Source organism: Nomascus leucogenys, chromosome 11 (genome assembly GCF_006542625.1).
Source record: "Nomascus leucogenys isolate Asia chromosome 11, Asia_NLE_v1, whole genome shotgun sequence".
Lineage (NCBI taxonomy): Eukaryota > Metazoa > Chordata > Mammalia > Primates > Hylobatidae > Nomascus > Nomascus leucogenys.
The window spans coordinates 105,708,038-105,730,384 of record NC_044391.1 but is presented as its reverse complement, the minus strand read 5'-3'; the positions used below and the strand labels follow the sequence as shown (position 1 = coordinate 105,730,384).

General features: G+C 58.7%; 1 protein-coding gene across 2 annotated transcripts; it reads right to left on the bottom strand.

Annotated features, from left to right (window-relative positions):
- Positions 1-1,394: 1,394 nt before the first annotated feature.
- Positions 1,395-21,940, bottom strand: EPHB3 (EPH receptor B3). Of its 2 annotated transcripts, XM_030822938.1 has the most exons (16): positions 21,372-21,940; positions 12,306-12,370; positions 10,518-11,190; positions 7,764-7,919; positions 6,615-6,956; positions 6,325-6,449; positions 5,975-6,134; positions 5,786-5,894; positions 5,326-5,378; positions 4,198-4,320; positions 3,857-4,104; positions 3,174-3,389; positions 2,913-3,062; positions 2,626-2,819; positions 2,383-2,538; positions 1,395-2,277 (listed from the first exon to the last, which is right to left on the bottom strand). In XM_030822938.1, exons 1-16 carry the CDS (start codon positions 21,487-21,489, stop codon positions 2,169-2,171), a joined length of 2,997 nt encoding a protein of 998 aa, XP_030678798.1. In that variant the 5' UTR covers positions 21,490-21,940; the 3' UTR covers positions 1,395-2,168. The 2 variants fall into 2 exon arrangements, with proteins under 2 accessions (XP_030678798.1, XP_030678797.1); XM_030822937.1 differs by having other exon boundaries at positions 2,913-3,389; positions 21,372-21,933.
- Between the last annotated feature and the right edge of the window lie 407 nt (positions 21,941-22,347).

Genomic DNA, 22,347 nt, shown 5'->3' with positions numbered 1-22,347 from the left:
GCGTCCCTTCCCCTCCCCTCCCCGCGTCCGCCCCGGGGGACGCAGAGAGCTTAGCCGTGAGGGGCGCCCCTCCCCCGGGCCGGCTGCGGCGGCGCGGCTGGGCTCTGTGCGGGGAATACTAAGGAGCGGGCGCCGCCGAGCAGCCCCAGCGCGGGAGCGCGCGGTGAGGGACGGGGGCGGCCTGGGGAGCCCGCGCCGCCGCCAGCTGTGCCAGGGCCGCTCCCAGGCTCCTCGGATGGCCGCCGGCTTCCGCGGCCGGGAGTGCGCCACGCAGCAGACCCTGCAACCTTCGCCGGCGGCCGCCTCCGAGCGGCCTCCCTGGGCCTCCACCCCAGAGCCTGAAATCACGGTCGCATGCTTCCAGGCCTGCGGCTCCGCCGACCCCTAGGTGCAGCCTCTCGCTTAGATTTCGCCTGGGAAGCTCTGCGCTGCCTGGACGAGTCCAGGGAGAGGTGCGGGGCCGCGACACGTGAACCGCTCATCTACATGGCGTGGTGTCTGTCCATGCTTCTGTGCCTACCCAGGGACCCTCTAATTTAGGGTATGCAGGTCTCTTGGAAAGCACAAAGGTTTGCTGCCCAAGGATCCCTCCCGATACTGGGAACATGACTGCACTTCCCCCCTCCCCAGCCTGTTCCTGCGTCCGAGGGGCCTCTGAGGGCCCCCCCACCACGCTTTCTCCTTTGACATTTCCAGAAGCTGTTTTCCTAACCCTCACCCTGGTTCTTGTTATTTATCCTCTGAATCTTTCAAGTATGCAGGCAGTCTCTGGGTGGGAATCACAGCCGCGGGCCTACTTACTGGCTCAGCGACTTTGGGCAAGTTACTTAACCTCTCCTTTTCCTCTTCTGTAAAAAGCAGTTAAAAATACTTCCTTGCCTGGCTGGGTTGTTGTGAGATTAAATAAGATCCGTGTATAAATGGAGCATTTAGCCCAGCGCCTCGGCATAGGAAGCCTCAGTGAGGAGCAGCCGAACTTCCGGGCCTCGGCCTCTGAACACCAGTGGCTCTCCTTCCCTTTGTCCTTGGTCATGTGACCCTGGGAACTGATCAACCCCCTCTACCCTCAGCTCCCTTAAAGACAAAGGCTGGGAACCGACTCAGTAAAACACCATCCAGGCACAAGAGCCTGCCCCCACCCCAGGAAGGCCTCTGCCTTAGAAGGAAGGAGCTCTGGGGTAGTTTGTTCTCCCTTGCCACTGACCCACTTCCAAGAAGTGTGTTAGATGTTCAAACCAGTGAGGTCCAAGCACAAAGGGGAAACTGAGCCTGGATGGGCCCGGATCTGGTTTCCCAATGCCTCCAGGGAGTTGTGAAGGGTTGGCAGCCAGGGACTGTGAACTCTGAATCAGGGAATCTTGCTTTGGGAGGAGGAATAAGAAGGGGCAAGAGAATCATCTTATTGCCTTTATTTCTGCTGTCGGCCCAGCTGACCCCATTGCAGGGCACAGGGCCAAGCTTTTACACGCTCACCCATGCTCTCTGTGCAGGCCAGTGCATGCACACACACACACACGCGCGCGCACACACACACACTCACACATCCCATCTCTGGCTCTGAGAGTCAGTCTCTGGGGGGCAAAGGGCAACTCCTCAGCCTGCCCCTGCCTGCCCTTTTATGACAGCACCAAGGGCGGGGGTGGGGACAGGGCCCTCAGCCCCCAGAACAAATCCCTGTGCAAACTGGAGGTGCCAGCTGGCTTCAGGATGGGGGTGTCACATTTCCCCATTCCTGGAGTCCCCTCCTCCAGTTCCCGAGGGAGGGACTGCTCTCCGCTTACCTGGGGGGGCCAGACCCCTGCCAGGGCTGGGCCCTGTGGAACCCCGGCTTACCCCAACCTGACCCTGCCAGGACCTCCAGCACTGAAGAACAGACAAGCGTGAGGTTGTGGGGATCCCCTGCTGGAGAGCAGGAAGGTCTGGGCCCTGAGGGGCTTGGGGAGGGGTCATCACCCCCTCTCCTAATCCATCTTCAATATGAAGAGGTTTGGGGCACACTTCCTGGGGAGGGAGCACAGGCCTGGAGAAGTCCCAGCTTGGGCCTTTCCCAAACTTCCAGCTTCTGGGCCACAGCCTAAGGCCAGGCATCCAAAAGTCCAAGAGTCCGAAAGTCCAGCCGGCTGCTTGGCATCCCTGCACGGTCCTCGGGGTCCCCGTGGGAGCCGGTGTCAGACCTGCACAGGCAGCGTCTGGTTCATCTGCAGCCGCATGTCCTGGATACTGCTCAGGATCTTCTTCTGGTGGCCGGCCAGGGTGACCCCAATACGGAGCAGGTCTCTGCAGATGCAGCAAAATCAGGGTCAGTCCCTCTCCTCGTACCCTCAACTCTGGGCCCAGCCTAGGGCCCCCTGCCCTGCTCCTCCAAATCTGAGGCACACTTACTCTGCCGTCATCTGGGCCACCAGGTCAAAGGATGCAAACCCCGCACTGACGAAGCTCTCCTTGTACCGCCCCATCTTGATGGCATCCAGCCAATCGCCAACTGTCGTGAAGGTTGTGTAATCTGGGACCGTGCGGTCCAGGAGGGGCTGTGACATGCTGTGGGAAGAAGAGAAGGATCTGGTGAGTCTCGAGGGCGGGAGATAGGGCTACTGGCTTGGTGGGAGCAGAGGCAGAGGTACTAACCCAGACTGAGCGCTGGCGATGACCTTGAGGCTGGCAGCATTGCGGATGAGCTTGTCCAGGGTATTGACAATCTGGGAGAATTTGGGCCTGAGGTTCCGGTCCCGCACCCAGCAGTCCAGCATGAGCTGGTGCAGTGCTGTGGGACAGTCCATGGGTGGTGGCAGCCGGTAATCCTGCTCCACAGCATTGATGACCTGGGCCGAGGGCAGGGAAACCCAGAGTGAGCCGCTGCCATGATCGCCAGCCAGCTCCCACCTACCCAACCACTCTGGCTTAGCCTCACTCACATCCTGGTTGCTCATGTCCCAGTAGGGTCGCTCTCCATAGCTCATGACCTCCCACATGACAATTCCGTAGCTCCAGACATCACTAGCAGAAGTGAACTTCCGATAGGCTATGGCCTCCGGGGCAGTCCAGCGGATGGGGATCTTCCCGCCCTGGTGAGGGGGGCACAGGCCCTTCACCCTGTGACTCCGGGCTGCCCCCCAGGCCCGAGCCCCTGGCTGATAGGCACCCCCCGCAGTCTCCCTCCCAGCGGCTTCCTGTACCAGGGAACTGGTGTAGGTAGGATCGGAGGGGTCATCCTCCAGGAAGCGGGAGAGGCCAAAGTCTGAGACTTTGCAGACCAGGTTGCTGTTGACAAGGATGTTGCGAGCAGCCAGGTCACGGTGCACATAGTTCATCTCGGACAGGTACTTCATGCCGGCAGCAATGCCCCGCAACATGCCCACCAGCTGGATGACCGTGAACTGCCCATCGTTGAGCTGCAGGCAACAAGCGTGCTCAGGTGAGCCCATTGCCCCCATCAGCCCATGGCCTGCCCACCTGCCTTCCCTCTCCGAGTACTCAGACTCCACCTCGTCTCTCCTGCAACCATGTCCAGAGTGCCCTGAGGGTAAGTGAGCTGCCCTACTATGTGTCAAGTATCTTGTAGACAACATCCCAATTAATCCCCATGAGGACCCACTAGCTCTTACCACTCCCATTCTACAACCAGGCAGCTGAGACTCAGACAGGTTAAGTCACTTGCCCGAGGTCACACAGGCAGTAAGGAACAGTCAAGATGTGAACTCCCATACTTATGGCTATGAAGGCCCTGCCATTTCCCTGCACCAAGCCACCTCAGTAAATGCTTATGGACTTGAATAGGGGCTGTCTGACTTGTGGGAGGGGATGGTTAGCCCAACCCAACTCTCTGGGGGAGGAAGAGGGCCTGGGGGCTGGCTCTTACCCGGAGGAAGGAGTCCAGGGCGCAGTTTTCCATGAATTCAGTGAGGATCATAACTGGCCGACTTTTGGTGACCACGCCCTCGAGCCGGATTATATTGGGGTGATCAAACTGACCCATGATGGAGGCCTCGCTTAGGAAGTCCCGCCGCTGCCTCTCGGTGTAGCCCACCTTCAGCGTCTTGATGGCCACAAACACCTCTCGGCGGCCAGGCTGTTTCAGTCGACCACGGCACACTTCCCCAAACTCCCCTGCAGGGCACAGGGCACAGGGCACAAGCTATGACTCACCCCTGTACCCAGCCCGCCCCAGCTTCTCATCTCTACTGTGCCCCGGAGACTCACCAGCTCCGATCACCTCCTCGATCTTGACGCAGGACACGTCGATCTCCTTGGCAAACTCCCGAACAGCCTCATTAGGGTCCTCGTAGGTAAAAGGGTCAATATAAACCTTCATTCCAGGAGCAACTGGAGGGAGAAGAGGTGGGCGTGAGAGGGTAACAGTCAAGCCAGCCTCTCCCTGCGATGGGCACAGCTCCAGCAGGCTCCCTGCTGAGCCCAGCCCCATATTCCTCTGTGTTGCTGCCCTAACCCTCCAGCCCCCGTGAGAACTCCTGGTGACCATAAAGGCTAGACACCTAGGATTCTACTCCTAGTTTTTCTCTCTCATCTTTCATCACATCCAGACCTCTTTCAGATTCATCCCTCCCCTGGTTCCCCCTGCCCCGACCTTGTCCAGGCCTTCAACACTCACACTATTCCAATAGCCTCCCAGCTCTCTGCCTCTGGACTTTTCCCACTGAGCTATCCTGCATACCGCTGTCTTCTTGAAACAATCCTTTCATTGTATTACTCCCCAGCTTGAGAGCCTTTCCAATTACCTACGGTGGAGTCAAGTCCAAACTCCTCTGCCTGCCTTTCAGGACCCTCCGAGGGCTGGCCACAGCTACCCAGCCTGGCTTCCCAGCAGCTGTCAAACCAGTCTTCTCGCTGCCCCCACAGTTGGGCTCCTTCTCCACCCTGCCCACTACCTTCCAGAGGTTCCTCTGGCCAGGAATGCTCTCCCTCACCTCCCAAAACCCTGCTCATCCCGCCTGGCTCAGCTCAAGTCCACCTCCTCGAGGAAGCCTTCCTCTTCTCTAAACTCTTAGTGCCCTTTACAACAGGAGCACCCAGCTCAACCCTTAAATGTTCTCGAATTGTTTCCTGTGTGTATGCATCTTGTCTTTCCCGCAGGACTAACTGCCTTTGGGGGAGGGGTCACATCTCAGTCATTTCTGGGGCTAGCAGGAGTGAGTAGGGGCCCAGGGGACCCGGAGTGAGATAGGGGTCAGGAAATGCCACTTGACTGGAAGTGGGAGGGGGCATGCAGGGTTTATCTCTAAGGAATGAAGTCCCAGGCAGGGAGAAGGGTGTCTGCGAGCCCTGCAGGGGGCTGGGAGAGCTTGGGGAGGGCGGCGGGGACAAACTCACTGTACTGCTGCAGCTTCTCTGTGTACTCCGAATCAGAGCCGTGTCGCTGCTTCCTGTAGGGTGGCAGGGTGGAGGGCAGGCCTGAGACAAGTCATCTGCCTCCCTTTGTTCAGAGCACCCTTGGGCTCACAGAAGGGGCAGAGAGGATACAGGGGATGGCCTGGGGCCTAGTCCCACAGTTGGTGGTCACAGCAGTCTCTGGGTCTCTGAGCAAGGGGCTCAGTGGACTCAGTCCCTAGGGAACCTGCCCGGAGATTCAGGGAATGGGGTATGGAGAAAGGGCAGGATGAAGACACAGGCAGGGATGGGAGAGGGCTTCTCCAGCAACGGCTGGCCCCAGGAGGGCTAAGGCCCTGGGTCTGAGGGAGGTGGTGGCGGCTCATCTCTGTGGCATGAGGGCTCTAGGATGCTAAAGGGCAGTTTGAGTCGGCCCATGGAGCAACAGTGGGCCTGGGAGTACCTGAGGCAGACGATAGCGATGACCACAACAGCCACCACGAAGACAAGCCCAGCTGTAGCGGAGCCCACAATGAGGGGAAGCTGCTCCTGGAGCTGCTGGGCCCCGGAGCCTGGAGATGGAGAAGGGGCTGCTGAGTGGAGGGACAGAGAGTGAGGGCCACGATGGGGACAGGCGCAGGGGGCTACTAACCTCTCTCACTTGTGGTCTCAAACTCAGCAGGGCGGCTGTACTGCCCATAGCCAGCTACTGTGCGGGCACGGACCTGGACCACATAGCGGGCGTCAGGCCGAAGCCCATCCAGCTGCACGGAGTTCATCTGGCTGGTCACTGTGGAGGCGATGCCCTCACTCTGCAATGCCAGGAGGGAGGGGGCATCCTCAGGTGGGTCCTGAGGCCAACCGGCCCCTGTTCACACCCAGGCCTGCCACATGCCCCCTCCATACCCAAGGCCTTGCTCCCAAGGGCCCCGTCATGATCCGGGGGTGATTTTCTCAGCCCAGCTCAGCCCAAGGCCTCCTCCTGCCCCTTGAGGTTCTGACCTTCTCAAAGTACTTCATCTCGTAGTCCAGGATGACTCCGTTGGGCCGCTCTGGGGGTGCCCAGGATAGGGTGAGGCTGCTGCCTGAGCTGCTGTGCAGGCGTAGTGTGGGCACTTCAGACGGGGCTGGGAAGAGCAGAGGGCTCACCAGGGGCTCCCTGGACCCTGGCATCCTTCCCAAAGACCCACTTCCCATGGGACCCCCAGTGGTCCCTTAGCAGGCCCTGGGACACCTCAGCTCGATCCAGGGGAAAGTGACCCAGGCCCTACCCTCCAGTGTCCCCTCCTCACCAGCCTGGTTTGTGGTGATATTCACAGCCGCGTAACGAGGCGGCAGAGGGCTCTTGCCCGAAACACCGTTGACCGCCTGCACCTCGAACGTGTAGCGCGTGTGGGCCAGCAGATGGCTGATGTGGACCCGGCGCTCCGTCAGGCCCAGCTGCCGAGGCACAAACTCCACGTTGTCGTCACAGCGTGAGCAGGCTGAGGCCCCTCCAGCCCCATGGCACTTCTTGCAGATGACATTGTACAGGAGGTCATCCCGGCCACCCAGGTCCCGGGGCTCACTCCACTCAAGGATCAGTGAGGTTTCATTCACGTTGGAGATCACACCTCGGGGTGGAGATGGCACGGCTGTGAGGAACATGGAGGGAGAAGGTAGTGAGCTGGGGGCTCTAGGACCATCCCTCTGCCCAGAGTTCCTGCACACTCCAACCTGCTTTCTACCTCCTTGCCTTGCCTATGCTTTGATAAGCAGAATAACGTTCCTACATTTCTTCACCAGGCAGACTCTATTTATCCTTCAATAACCAGCTTGTGATGTCACTTCCTCTTGGAAGCCTTCCTTGATTTGTCCTTGCCCTATACTCTGCATGTACATAAAACAATTCCTAGACAGCCTTCTAGCCCAGCTCTTTGTACATTATGGTCATTATCTGTTTTTACACCTATTTCTCCCACCAGGTTGCGAGCTCCTTCAGGACAATGACTGTATCGTATTCACCTCCACGCCCTTGATACCCAGCACAATGCCTGGCACACCAAAGACCAGGGCAGAGAGGAAGTGGGGCACCAGGCCACCCTCAGGATATGAGGCCCCCTCCATGGTTAGAGTGGGGCTGGGGAGAGGCGCTTCTATACAGAGGGAGGGGCAATTGACTAGAAGGCCAACTGCTAAGCTCCTAGCCAGTTCCTAAGCGTGGCTAGGAACTGGTAGGTGCTTAGCAAGTGTTGATGGAAGGGATGAGCCGGCTGACATGGATTCTGGCTCAGGGGCAGTCACCTCCCAGTTGTGCCATCTTGAGCACAACATCTAACTTCCCTGAGCCTCAGCTCCTTCTCTGGAAAATGGGGCTATTCATAGTGACTGCTTAGGCTTCCCAGGCTGGCCCCCCAGAGGGAAGGCCTACAGAGGGAAAGAGAGGTCGCGCGTTCACTCACTGGTGCAGGCACTGTCCGCAGAGTCTGAGTCTGCACGGTAGAAGTTATTGTGGCAGGTGCAGATGCTGGCGGCTGGGGAGGTGGTACGGCTGTTGGGGGGACATGGGAGGCAGGGCCCCTCTCCCTGCTTCGCCTTGTAGCTCCCAGGGGGACAGGCTGTGGGGGAGAAGAGGATGGATGGGGCTCACCTCCCTTCCCTGCAGACACCAGACCTCCACAGCTCCATGAGAACCTGGCTTCTCCCCAGCCTAGGTCTGGTCCCTCCACCTCCTAGACTGTGGGGGCAATGCTGCGATTGCCTAACTCCAGCTGCAGCTACAAAAGGCCCTATTGCCCCATGGAAACCCCACGTCAGCGGATTCCTCCCCGCCCCTGCCCCCCTCACCCCTACCCCAGGGCCTCATGGATGAAGACGTCAGCCCCATCACCTGGACAGCCTGGGCTTGTTGAGGCAGGGAAGACAGAAAGGCGGAGGAAGAGGCGGGGATGGGGAAGAGACCACCGGTGGGCTAGCAGCACCCGGAACTGTGAAGATGCCCCACCTCTCCCCGAGGCTCCAGAAAAATCATTCCTGAGGACTCTGAAGGACACCTTAGAACAGCCAGGAGATGGGGGCTTCACAGTGAAGCTCTCGCCCCACCCACCAGGCGCAGGCAGCAGCTCCTGTCTGCCCTTGGGCAGGAAGACTGGGGTCACCTGGAGTTCAGAGGCCTCAAGTGTCCACGAGGGGACTCACCCCAGAGCAAGCCCAGGGCCTGAGCATCCCTTCTCCCCAGTCTCCCCTCCTGCTATCTACCCTTGGCCCCCTGGACACGGGCTCGGTGGATTTATGGTAGCCTTATCGTGTATTCTTCACACTGGAACATTTGCAAGTCAAAGGAGGCACTGGTAATAACTGTGTTAGGATAATGGGCATAAACCAAGACCCTCCTAGACACTAAAGTGGGTCACTGCCTCTCCATATGACTGCCTGCGGAGGGGGACACCCACAGGGGAGAATGCCCAGCGCTAGGGCTTGCCCTTTTCTGGGGTTTCATCTGCCCTCACGAAGGTGATATTCCACCCTAGCTCTTTTGAGCCAGTGGGGGAGGGGGCAGAGGCCAGGCCAGCCTGGTTGCTATGGGAACCAGCATGCATTTCCTGCCGGGGACCTGCAGAGTGTTAGCCCCTCTTCAGGCTGTCAGGCTCATCACCCCACCCCCTTTCTCCACTTAGGAAGAGGAAATCTCAGGACAGATTTCCATCGAGAAGTGGAGAGGGCCCGGGAAAGCCACTGTTCACCTTCCCATGACAACATGGCCTCGCAGCCAGCTTCATGCTGCCAAGCCCCTCACACCTAGGGCTGCCATAAGAGTCATCACCTACCCTTCAGAGCTGTAGGCTGCAAGCCCCAAGGAAGAGAATCAGGCAAAGGGAGCGAAAGACAGGGCCCTCAGCACGCCATCCTGCATGGCAGAGCACAGGAGGAGGGTGCCAGCTTCCACATTCCCTAGCTACAAGGCCTGTGCACAGAGCTTCTCCAAGACTCAGTTTCCTTATTGGCGAAATAGGGAGATGGCAGGAATCTTACCTCACAAGGACTGGTGAGGCTCAGTGAGAGACCCCCTAGGTGGACAATTTTGATAACTCCAAAGCCTAGTAACTCCAAAGTCTTGGCAAGCCGTCGGAGGCAGGCCTCCTGAACTCCTCATGTATACAGTAAGGGCAGAACAGCCCAGCTCTCATGGACCCCAGGGCTCTGGAGACTCATGGCCAACACTTAGCTGGTGGCTGTGCTCCCACGTGCCAGACACTGTTCTACGGGCAAAGCATTGCTCACATAAGCCTCACTACAGCCCCCTATGAAGGAACCCTCTATTATTGTCCTCATCTTGCACATGAGGAAACCGAGGTTTAAACTGTTAAGTAACTTGCCCAGGGCCAGGAGTGGTGGCTTACGCCTATAATCCCAACACTTTGGGAGGCCGAGGTGGGTGGATCACTTGAGGTCAGGAGTTCAAGACCAGCCCGACCAACATGGTGAAACCCCGTCTACTAAAAGCACAAAATTAGCCAGGCGTGGTGGCACACGCCTGTAATCTCAACTACTCAGGAGGCTGAGGCAGGAGAATTGCTTGAACCTGGGAGGTGGAGGTTGCAGCAAGCCAAGATCACGCCATTGCACTCCAGCCTAGGCAACAATTGTGAAACTCCGTCTCAAAAATAAAAAAAGTAACTTGCCCAAGGTCACGTAAGTGCTAAGCGACAGAGTCAGGACTCAACTTCAGGGACCGGGCCCCTAACCACTGTGCCATTTATATACTGCCTCCCAAGGAGCAGAGGAGAGCCCAGGGTAAAAAGCCATGCACAAGGTACCCACAGCCCCCGTGCCCTCGGCCCTGGGGCCGACCTACCACTTTCAGGGTGAAGCATACACTCAGGCTGGGACAAAGCGAGCATCTCTGCCAGCCTCCTAAGCCTCTGACTGCATTCTCCAGGTGCCTGCTTGCCAAGGATTCTGCATGCTTCTCTTCCTCTCTCTTTAATTTCATTTTTTCTCTTACTATCCTTGTGTCTCTCCTCATTTTCTCTCTCTTCTCCCTCCTTACACCACATTCTCTGCATCTGATCCCCACTCTTCCCTTTCCTGTCTCCACTGTGGACCTGCTCCCAGACCTCCTAGTCAGAGAGCAAGCAGGGGCGGGTGGTGGGGCGGTAGGTAGCTGTGGCCCAGGCCCTCCCCACAACCCTTTCCCCAGGACAGTCCCCACTCACGGCGGCACTGGGACTCCTTGGCGGCTGGCTCATGGCCGGTGGCACAGGTGCAGGCACCCACAGGCACCATCCACTCCCCATCGCCGTTGCAGTAGAGCTTGAGTGGCACCGACACCTCCACGGCGTTAGGGATGCAGGTGCCAGGAGCAATGACCAGCGAGGTGGGCTCCGCCCCAGTGAGGGTCTCGGGGAAGAGTGCGAAGCCTGCGGTGGTGGATGCACACTTCTTGTAGAAGGCGCGCACGGAGATGAGCGACATGCAGGCGCCCTGGTCCTGGAAGGCCAGGTAGAAGCCAGCCTTGGAAAGTGGCCCAAAGCTGCGCACCTTGGTGTTGACACGGCCGGCATCGAGCCGCGAGAAGCTCTCATCGGGCGCGATGGTGTCCACTTTCACGTAGGGGTTCTCCATCCAGAAGGGGGAGGAGGCCGAGGCCACATCGCTGTCAGCCTCGTAGTAGAAGAGGTTGAAGGTCTCCTTGCAGGAGCCAGGGATGTTGGGGATGCTGTTGCAGTCACGCACAGTGAACTTGAGCTCCACGTAGACCCGTTGCACATCCCGCCGCCAGATGAACCCCGTGCGAAGCCAGTTGTTCTGGCTTGACTCACGCACATTACACACCTGGTATGTGCGGATGGGATTCATGGCCTCATCGTAGCCACTCACCTCTTCCCACTGTGCATGGACCAATGAAACAGACAGAGTGAATGCCTGCATTTGCCAAGTGCTTCCCTCGTGCCCAGATCTGCTCTATTTACTTCACAGGGATGCTTCTATGGTGTGCAGTGGCTGAGCATACAGGCTATATGGGTTCAAATTCAGCTCTCTGCTTGCTGTGTGATTATGGGTAAGTCACTTAACTGCCATGTGCCTCAGTTTCCCCATCTGTAACATGGGGATAATAAAGATGTGTAAGGTATAATGACTTTAACTGAATAAAGCATTTAGGACAGGATTAGGAACTTGCTAAGTGCTGCAGGAACATCAGCTATATTTGTTATCTTTATACCTCAGTTTCATCGTCTGTAAAATGGGGCTGCTCGGAACTAAACGAGGCTGTGAGGAATTAAATCAGGCTAATAAATGTAATGAGCTGGTAGCAGTGCAAGCACTTCTGGGATGCTGGCTGTCACTATTAACATTGCATTTAATCTTCACAACAACTCCACGAGGAGCCGCATCTGTTGTCCCGATGTTTAGAGATGAGGAAGCCAAGGCTCACAGAAGGGAGTTTTGCCCAAGGTCACACAGTCAGGCCTGGTGACTGCAGGGCCTGTAGTGCCATCGTACTCCAGGGTTCTAGGGCTTACAGCAGCCATGAAGGCCATCTAGGGAGATTAATTAGAATATATGAGAGAGGTCCGGACTGCAGGAATTTAACAGTCAAGAAGTGGCCGCCCAGAGGGGTAAACGGCCTTGCCCAAGGTCACACAGCAAGTTAAAGACCTGGAACTAAGGTTTCCAAGCCAGTGTTTTCTCCAGGGACCCAGGGAGGAGGGAGATGGGGGGGATGGACACGCAGAGGGCTGTTAGGAAGAGAGGGAGAGGGAGCTGGGGGGGCACAGGCAGGCAGAGGAGTGAAAGATAGAAATGCCCACAGAGAAGGACCATGAGGTGCTTCAGAGGGTCACAGGTGAGGATGATGGGGATAGCACAGGAAGCGAGGGTGACAGGCAGAGGGCAGAGGCAGCCCTCCTCCAGGCCCTGGTGAGATGAGGGGGCACAGAGGCTGGAAGTGGGGGGAGGCCTAATGGCAAACAACATTCAGGAGAATGATGGGAAAGTCTCACCCCACTTTCTGGATGAGATGTCCACGCCAACTCAGATGTCACCCATTTAGTGTCCATGAGGGTCTCTGGAGGAAGAACGGAGAAAAACGTCAGGGACTAATCTCAGGATGAGGAGACAGAAGAGATCACAGCTGAGCGAAGTGGCTCACACCTGTAATCCCGGCACTTTGGGAGTCTGAGGCGGGTGGATCACTTGAGGTCAGGAGTTTGAGATCAGCCTGACCAACATGTTGAAACCCCGTCTCTACTAAAAATACAAAATTAGCCGGGCGTGATGGCGCACACCTGTAATCCCATCTACTCGGGAGGTTGAGGCAGGAGAATCGCTTGAACCCGGGAGACGGAGGTTGCAGTGAGCGGAGATCGCGCTACTGTACTCCACCCTGGGCAACAGAGAGAGAAACTCTGTCTAAAAAAGAAAGAAAGAAAGAAAGAAGAGATGGCTCAGGAAATTATTCCCACCAGGCTCCACTTTCCACAAGTCCTGAAAGCCCCCAGTTTCCCTACCCTAGAGGAGACCCTGCGGCCATCCCCAGAGATGTCACAGCCCCAAAGATGTCAGGTTGGGCAGGCTAGGGGTGGGTGCCCTGACCTCAGGCCTGGGTTAATGAGGCGGGAGCAGAGGCCGGTCCACACACCTACAGGCTCTGCTAATCTCCACACAAAGGGGCCGGCAGGGCTTTTATCCTGGAACAAAGGGCTGTGTGCTTCAGACCCTGGCCCTGGCCTCCCCTGACTCCGTTCCCAGCACAAAGGCCCAGCCCCACACAAGGCCCAGGGGAAGGGGAGGGCAGTGACAGGCCAGAGCCAGCTCCCACCCAGCACCTACAGGTGATGGGGCAGGGATGCGCTTTGAGGGTGGAGAGAGGACCACCAAAGCCCCAAACTAGGTCTTAGTTCAATTCTTCCTTGGAAGAAGGTACTGTTGGTGTATCCCTTTTACAGAAGAGAACACTGATGCCCAGACAAAGAAAATACACTGCCTAAGGTAAAGTTGCTAGGACTTGGGGTGAGGGGACAAGGGTGGCTCAGGTTCAGGTGTATCTGACTCTATAATTAATCCCTTGCACTCTGACTGCAATATGCCCCTCTGTAAAGGAGGGATGAAAGAAAGCCTAGAAAACTGCCTATCATTTAAGTCCCATCGGAGCTGTTGCCTCCTCCAGGAAGCCTTCCGTGAGCCTCCAAGTCAGGGTAAGATGCCCTCCTTTGTGCATCAAGGGCCAGGGGCTTTGTCACAGTACCCGGCCTGTGTTCTGAGCTGGTTTCTTGTCTGTTTCACCTTGTTTGGTCATAGGAGGGGCCCGTGAATGTTTCTGACATACACTTGCTCCCTTAGGAACCTGGTTCTGGGCTCTGGCTGGATGTCACTACTCTCTGAAAGACAGTGTGACCCCCAGATTAGACCTGGGGCAGGAAAGGAAGGAAAGAGGTGTCAACTCCTTTCCCGTGGCCTGGAAGACAGTGCAGCCAGCTCTGAAGCTGGAATGGGGCAGGGTTGCCCCTGGACCTCTGGAGGCCTCTACATCATCCCCTCTGGGTGCCCAGGTGGGGAAAAACCCAAGCCCCGCGGCCACAGGCTTGCAGCCTTCAGTGGTTTCCTGGAGGCTGGGTCTGAGCCGAGGACGGCGGAGGACTCCGTGGGTGGACAAAGCAGCTGTGACCCCAGCCCCCAGATGTCAGGCAAAGGGGCCGCAGGCAGCAGCCATTCACTGCAGGGAGGGAGGCTCCTCCCGCTGCCGCAGCCCCTGGTCCTCTGAGGGCCCGGCTGTAAGGCGAGCGATCCTGGCCTCTGGCAGACAGACAGACAGACACAGACGTTCGGCCGGGGGGGTACTCGAGGGAAGCCGAGATGCTCAGAAGCCGGAGCCCAGAGACAGGCGGGGAGGGAGGCGGGCGGGGCAGCGACTGGAGCGGGCGGGCGGTGGGAGGCACGGAGCCGGAGGGATGTGCGGAGCCGGCTGGCGGGGATCAGACAGCCGGGATGGCCGGCGGCTGACTACAAAGACAGTGAGACCGAGAGACGCGGAGGCCCGAGGAGACAGAGACAGAGGGAGGTTGCCAGGCAGCCTCGTCCCCAGCCGGCAGCCCGAGTGTGCGTCCCGGGACCCGGCCGAGCGAGCGCTCCCTGCCCCCGCAGCCAGTCCTCCCGCCGGTCCGCCCGCCGCTGCCCGCCAGAGCAGGCCGGGGCTCCAGCCGCTCCCTCGAGCCGCCTCCCTCCTCCCTCTCCCTCACTTCCTTCTGCTCAGCCTGTGCCAAACCCATCTGGAACTGTTTAAACCCAAATATTCAGCCCCCTCCCCCTCCAGCCAGATTCCTCCACAGTTTAAAACAAGCCCTGCGCTGGCTCCGGGAGGAGGGAGCGGAGGGAGCGGAGGGAGGGGACGGCGGAGAGGCGGCGGCGGGAGGGAGGGAGAGAGGGAGCGAGGGAGGCAGGGAGGCTCTTCATTTCTGTTTAATTTCTGGGGAGCGAGAGAGGAAGGGAGGGGATCGGCCCTTGGCCATCGCTCAATCTCGCCACATTTTTCCCATTAATGAAGAGAGGACTTGGGTTTCGAGTCATGTGTGCCTGAGGAAAGGCTCCGGTCACTCCGGTGGGGAGGGGGCCGCGTGCTCTCGGTTTCCCCGTTTCTCAGGGGGAGAGGAGGAGCCTGCTCCCTTCAGCCTGCGCAGGCACAGAGGACAGGGCAAGGCCCTCCTCAGCCCTAGGGTGCCTGGTCCCAGCCTTCGGCAGGAGGTGAAGGGGGTGTGTGTGTGGGGGGGTCATAGAATCCATCTGTCCGTGGTATTGGGAGGAAGAGACCCAGCCCACCTTTTCTGTGCTGTGTGTGCGGCGTGTGCATGTGTGTGCACGTGTGTGTACATGTGTTGTACATGCACACGTTGGGACGGGGGTATGAGGGGCCGCGGGTAAAGACAAAAGAGAAGTGAGTGAGCAAGTTCTCAACTCCCCCAGCTGCCTGCTGCACCCCATCCCTCGCTGCCCTGCCATGTATCTGCAGGAGGCAGAGGGGAGAAGAGGCTGGCCACCCTAGACACTGGGCTCTGTCAGGCAGGAAACCACAACTGCCCAGCAAAGTCACCAGGGAGGTAGGCACCAGGCCTGGGGTCTTTCGGGGACTGGAGCTTTGATGCTCAGGAGCAAAGCAACACCTCTTTCAGGTTTCCACAGGGCCATGGAGAGCAGCCGCGTGGCAGCAGCTGTGTGGCCCTCGCCCATGCACAAACACACAGATGCACACGCAGCATCCAGTCCTCAGGGGCTGGGCTCACTCCCTGCCACTGGGGCTAAAGAGCGACAAGTCAACACATATGGTGGACAAAAACACACAAAGCCACAGCCGCCCACAAACACACACCCAGCTTCACACAGAGCCATGGTCTGTCTTTCTCAGACACACGGATGCATATGGTACAAACAGATTAGTCTTCCTTAGACATTCATATACAGTGAATCTTTCTTACACAGAGATCTGGCTTGCCTTAGGCAGACCCACGCTTCCAGCCTATGTGCAGATTTCCTGAAACATATGCGCACACAGAGGGCACGCACCCCCAACCCTGCAGTATGTTCTCCTTACACACCCAATTGCACATGCTATCACCAGCTGCAAGTCACACAGTCTTCAGTGTAAAGTGCAAACACAAACACCAGTTTCCCTGTATAGACTTGGTGACATGCTCTTAGTCACCCAAACTACAATCAGCTGCAAAGTCACAGATGTCCAATGACACTGGAACATGCCACAGCCCCTGCAAAGGAGCATCCTGACATGGTGTAAGTATCAATACCTAGATTTGTGTAAAGCCTCAGAGGTGCATCCTCCATGTACCCGCAACACACACACACACAGAGACACACACACACACACACACACACACCCTGCAAGCATGGTTCTCTTTATGGGATGTCTTCCAGTGGGGTAGAGGAAGAGTTACTGGGAGAGGGCAGTACCCCTCATCCTGCCCCCAACACTCTGATGCCTCTCGCTCAGGCAGGGCAGCCACATGGGCCACTCTTGCAAGGGAAGCAGAGGTGCTAGGGCAGCCTTAGCCAGAGGTGTAGGGAAACAGCCCCAGCCCTGCTTCCTGTTGTCCTGGCTTGGGCAGGAGCTGTCAGTCAGGTCACGAGGCTGGGGTGGGGCAGGGGCATGAAGATGATTCTGGGTGTGGCTGGGTGCGGCCTCCCCAGGTATAGCCCCTGCCCAAGTAACAAGCCACTTCCCTGCCAGCATAATGGCACCGTCTCCAGGGCCCCTGAGCCCTTGGTAGAGGGTAGCACCCTGAAGAGGTTTGGCTTCAGAAGCTCTGGGCAAGTCTCTTCCACTTGCAGGTCGAGGACCTTGAGCAGGGCATGAGGAGGACACCATGGGCACCCTGGCCTGTGGGAGGGGCACCAGCTGAGGGCCTACCACCTGCCCTAGTGAAGGGCCAGGCCCCATAGCACCCTGGGAGCAAAAGTGTCATTGAGACCCAGGAAACAAACAAACAACAGAAGAAAACAAGCCAAAACAAAAAACAGAAACACAAAACAACTAAAGACAGAAGCAGCAAGCCTTCAGACCAAATTCCGGACCAGGGACTTAGAGGTGGAAGGAAAGGTCAGCACCAGGGCTGGGCCCGTAGAGTGTGCAGCGGGGCAGGAGGGCAGGGGGCCAGGGTCTGCGCAAGGAGGAGCACCCTGGTGCTGTGTTATGCCACCCGAGTTGGACACCCTCCTCCTCTTCATGGAGTCCCTTCCTCAGCCACCAAGCTGAAGGATCTGGCTCCCCTCCCATGGGTCAGGATGTGTACACACGTGTGCCAGCCTGTACACACAGGGTGGTCAGTGTGAGGATCAAGGCATCTTGGGGGAAACCTGCCATGGGACCTGGAGAAGACACACGTTGTGGGGGAGCCTAACTCACCCAGAGCCACCTCCTCCTTTCCTGCCACAGCCCCTTGACCCCCATGTCTGGGATTGTGGGGGGAACATCTCAGAACAGAGAACACATTTTGTTTTTCATTCTTCCCCTCAGATCATGGGGGTTTATAATTAAATAAACCTGAGAGGGAGAAAAAGGGGAAAGAAGCCCAGGGCAGGGAGCCCAAACGCATCGGCGCTCATCCATGCCCCCACCCCACTGGTGGCCCTGCCAGCAGCCAGAAGGATGGGTGGACAGCTAGCCCTTAACCTGAGCCCTTCAGCCCTTCCTTGTGATGCTGGCCACACTGGGTCTGGCCAGGAGGCTGGGGGCAGAAGGGAATAGGAGACCTGGCACCAGGGCTAGCCCTTGGGCAGGGGGCCTCTCCCACCCCATCAGGTGCCCAGCTGTATCCAGTCTCCCTCCACCCCTCACCCCCCCAGCTGCCCAATCCCGACAAACCAGTTTGACTCAGCACAACAGGCAGGGCTACAATTTTCAAACTATGCAGGCCTGGTGATTCAGCCTCTTCATGCTGTTTAATTAGTGAAAGGCCGTGGTGCGGCAGAGGCCTTGCCCACGGCAGCTTCGGCAGCTTCGGCTTCAGCTCGCAGCAGCCGCTGAGGCTGCAGTGGCGGCAGCAGCAGCTGTGGCTAAGGACAGGGCAGTGCTGAGCAAACTGGTTCTTCCAAATACCTGCTGGCCCTCAGCAGCCGCTCAGAAGGCCAGCTCCTGACAGACAGGGATGGGGTTTGGGGGTGCCAGAGGCAACTCAAACAAGTGAGCAAGCCCTCCAAATCCCAGCCTGCTGTCCCCTCTCAGTTCCCATGTTCTCAGGGGTCACTCCTGCTGCTCCTGTCGAGGAGGTGGCCTCTATGCTGTCTTGTTCCCTCAGGGACAGGTTCCACTGCAGTGACAACTCAGCTACCAAGGCTTGGCTGGAGGGGGACATGCTGGCCCCACGTGCCTCGATCCGGTAACTGTTTCTCTTTTCTCAAAAGGATCTCTTCCCAGCGGGGATCTCTCCAAGCTATCCCAGGTATAGGGTGCTGGGTTTCAGACACCATTCCTCATCTCAGGCCCCATTCCTTGTCTGTTCCCCATTGGGCCCCACCCCCCAACCCATTGATGGCCCTGAGGGGAGAATAATCTTGGCTTTGGGGAACTGGGGAAGATTACTCAAAAGGCAAGTGGGTGAAAATGTGGCCCTGTTTCCCTGTGGCTGTGGGTAGAGCCCAGCACAATTTGCACGGGGGAAGGGGACAATCGGAGGGCAAGGGGAGGGCATGTTTTCAACCATGAGGACAAGCAAGGACCCAGGCTCCATCCACATGGAAAACTGATGGCAGCCTTGGATGCAGAGTCTTGGTGACCCCCAAGTGTGCAGGAAGGGAAGAGGAACCAGGTGCCAGACAGCATCTAACTAGTGGGTGCACGAGAGGTAGCAGCCAGGGCTCAGGGACCCTGGGCCTAAATAAATGTCATGCCCCAGACACAGAGAGCCACAAGGCCAAGGGCAGACCAAATGCTGACGAAACCAAATGGTAGGTTGGGTGGAGAAAGCTAGACCCCCTACCTGTCAAGCTGGAGAGGCTGAAGAGGTCTTCAGTGCTGTGGAACCCACATATCCTGGTCACAGCCCAGGACCTTGAAGTCCACCCATTCCACACGCCAAGCCCCAGAATACAGGAGGGAGGACAGGCAGAAAACAGCTACCCACTGAGCCAGCTCTCTCCCCATTCCTTCCCTCCCTGGAGCTGCAGGGAGATGTGGGGGAGACAACCCCACCCCCCCGGCCCCCTGCACCAACCTTCCCTTTCATCTTTCCTCCCTCTAACCTCCCTCCAGCAGGATAGGGGCACACACTCGTTTCACTCCTGAAGCTCCCCAAGGAGCAGACCCTAGGGTAACAATAATAATAACAGCTAATCCTTGACTAACAATGCCTATGTGCTAAGCACTTTGCACACATTAACAATTCAGTTTTCAGAAGAACTCTGTGAGGTCGGTGCCATTCCTGTCCTGTCCCCCAGTGAGGGAGAGCCAGAGGGTGGGTAGGTGCAAGGTCTGCGCTGGGGTCAGCACCTTGCATTTGTTCCCTCACATTCTCCCACACACGAACTGGAGACCAGAGGGTCTGAGGTATTGCAAAAGTGAAGGAATTGGTGAAACCACCCTTGTAGGCACCGCTGCTTCCCAGAGGCATCCCATGCTGACCTGGCCTCACAGCCAAGGAGTAGCCCTAGCTCCCACTTCACAGTGGAGGGGAGGTGGGCAGGCCGGGAATGGGGAACGAAAGGCCCTGCTGCCCCCTCTTCCCGGGCTGCCCCAGCACATCAGGACTCAGCCTTCTGGACAGCCTCCCAGCTGCTTGGCCTGGAGGCTTGGAAGCTTCGGCTCCTGCTAGGGCCTGGACTCCTGAGGGCCCAGTAGGTGACGACGGTTGAAAGACAGAAAGGAAGGGAAGGGGGGAGGGAGAAGTGAGCCTCCTCAGGTAGTCCCTGTGCACCTGACCCAAACCACACCCCCACTCCACACTCAGCACCAGCACCCACCACACCCACAACAAGGGCCTTGTGGCCCAACACACACAGGTGACACACAGCCCTGTAAGTGTATGAGTGTGCGTGTACCAATGTTGCCTCTCCTGGGCTACGACACAGAGACCCAGACACAGATCTGGCAACTTGAACAGGCTCCCTGGCTCACACCCTCAAGGCAATCAACAACAAAGCCCCACACTGGGTTCTCACGCCTGCGATCCTATCACACACATGTGGGTGAGTGTGTGAGAGTGTGGGCGAGACCTCGGTGTGTCAGTCTGAATTTGCATGTGTCCACCCGTGGGATTCGATCTGTCAGCACAGCCGGCTCAGAGATGAAGGGGGTGGGGGATCATAGGAGGTCTTTCCCCTGGAGAACATTAGAGCGCACGCCAGGGGGGGGGGGCAGGGGTCTTTCCCCTGGAGAACATTAGAGCGCACCAGAAGATGCCCTTCTCTCTGAACTGTGTTCTTTTTTCCTTCCAACATTTAAGTTTACCGATTGTGAACATAAGAACAAGCCAAGTTCCACAGAATTCGTGTTTTCGTTCCTAAACTAAGAAAGTGACTAGATCTGTTAAAGATACCCCAAATAAGTACTGCCTTTATTCCAATCGCCCTCGAATTTCTGTGGCGTCCCTCCCTCCACTTTAGGGAAGGTTTTGACCCCCTCTCACTTAATGGCTCCGAAATTCTTGGAAACCGGGCGTGAGTGTGTGTGGGCCTCCCTATTGTTTGTGGCTGGTGTTGGGGCCTCTGTCCGCGGCAAGCTTGTGTCAAGTGGCATGCGTGTGAGCTCTCCTGCCAGCGCCAACAACGCGGGGCTGTTCATCCAAGAACAATCATTTGGAAGTTGGAGCTGCCCCCCACAGCAGTCTTGGCAGGTTTCACAGAAGCCATTGAGAAGCCGGGCCTTTTCCCACCGGCTACTGAGGAAGGCGCCGGGCTCTGGTGCTACCTGGGGCAAATCCCGCAACTTCAGGAGTTCAGATGGAGACCCAAGCCCTGCTAGAAGGCGGAGAGGGAGCCTCCGAAAAGGGTGCGGGGGCCCGCGCATACAGCACCTCGGGTGTAATTGAAGCCCGGTAAACCATAAACAATAACAGGCCCCCGCCTGTCCGCCCCCGCAGCGGTCCCCTGACAAAGCGGGGTGCTCGCACTCACACTCTCACAGTTAACTCCAACGGGCTCCTAATTGGCGCCCCCCAACACGGAGAGTCCGGCTTCGCCCCCACCCGCCACAGCCCCGCGGCCCTCGCCTTGCCTGGGGGGTCGCCCACACGTCCTCGACTTCGGGGGTTGCCGGGAGCCCCGCTTCTCTGCCGTGAGTGTGGGGGACTCCCGCGAAAGCTCACGGCAGGGCCAGGACTTTCGGGGACGCTCGCCGCGAGTCTAGCTCCCTACGATCCCCTAACCCGAGGGCTGCCTGCCTCCGAGCCAGCTCCAGCCTCCGAGGCGGCCCCGGGGGCGGCCTCCCCACCCCATCCCTGGGCCCCGGAGCGGGCGCCGGTGGCGGGGCCTCCGACGTGCGCTCAACCCGGGTCGGACCCACGCTGCCAGCCGGCAGCCCCGCGCCCCCAGGCACCTTGTTCCCGGGCGCGCCCCCCGACGCCGCTCACCTTCCAGCGCCCGGCAGCCGGCGGGCAGCAGCAGCGGCAGCAGCAGCAGCAGCGGAGGGAGCAGCGGCAGAAGCCCCGGCGGCGGCGACGGCGGCGGCGGCGGGCGGGCTCTGGCCATGGCCGGGGCAGCTCTAGGAGCCGAGCCGGGCCGGGCCGGGCCGGGCCGCGCCGGCGGGGCTGCAGGCGCCCGAGAGAGGGTGCGCTCGGCGGGCTCCGGGGCAGGCTCGCGTCCGGTCCCAGCAGATCCAGGCGAGGAGGGAATGCAATCCAGGCGGGCGGCTCCGGGACCGAGGCGGTGCACCGAGCCCGGCGATCCTGGGGATGCAGACAGGTCGGTCCCGCGGGAATCTGGACGGACAGGTCCAGGAGGATCCGGGGCGCCGGGGAGCTAGCTGCCTGAGGACCTGGGGGTCGGGCTGGGGCAGGAGGGTGCAGGTGGTCGTGATTCGGGATGCACAGTAATTTGGCGGTCAGCTGCGGGCCCGACTGGGATCCGGGGCTTCGAGGGCGCGCGCCGTCCGGGGTCCGAGCTGGAATCTTGCTGCGCCGCTCACGTACTCACTTCTGCTGTCCCCAGCGCTGGCGCGGCCGCTCTGGGTGAGAGGGGCGGGACGGCCTGCCTGCCCGTCAACGCTGAGGCCCCGCCCCTAGCGGCTGGCCACCCACTCACAGACCGCCAGGCCCGCTGGTTCGGCCTCGAGAGCACTCAGCTGGAGTTCAGTTGGCGGTGTCTCTGCCAGGCCCACCCTCGGGGTCTCAGGGGCCCGGAGTGGGCGGGGCTAAGGAAAAGATGAATTAGATTGGGCGGAGCGATGCTGTCCATCGGAGGGAGAACCCCGCCCCCTGGCGCCCATTGGCGATTAGTAACCTAACCTGAGTCCGAGGAGGTGCCAACCAGCTAAGACGGACCGGGGGCGCCCCCATGTGGCCCGCGTCTGCCCTGCGACGCCCTCATGTGGCTGTAGCTTAGCGCTAC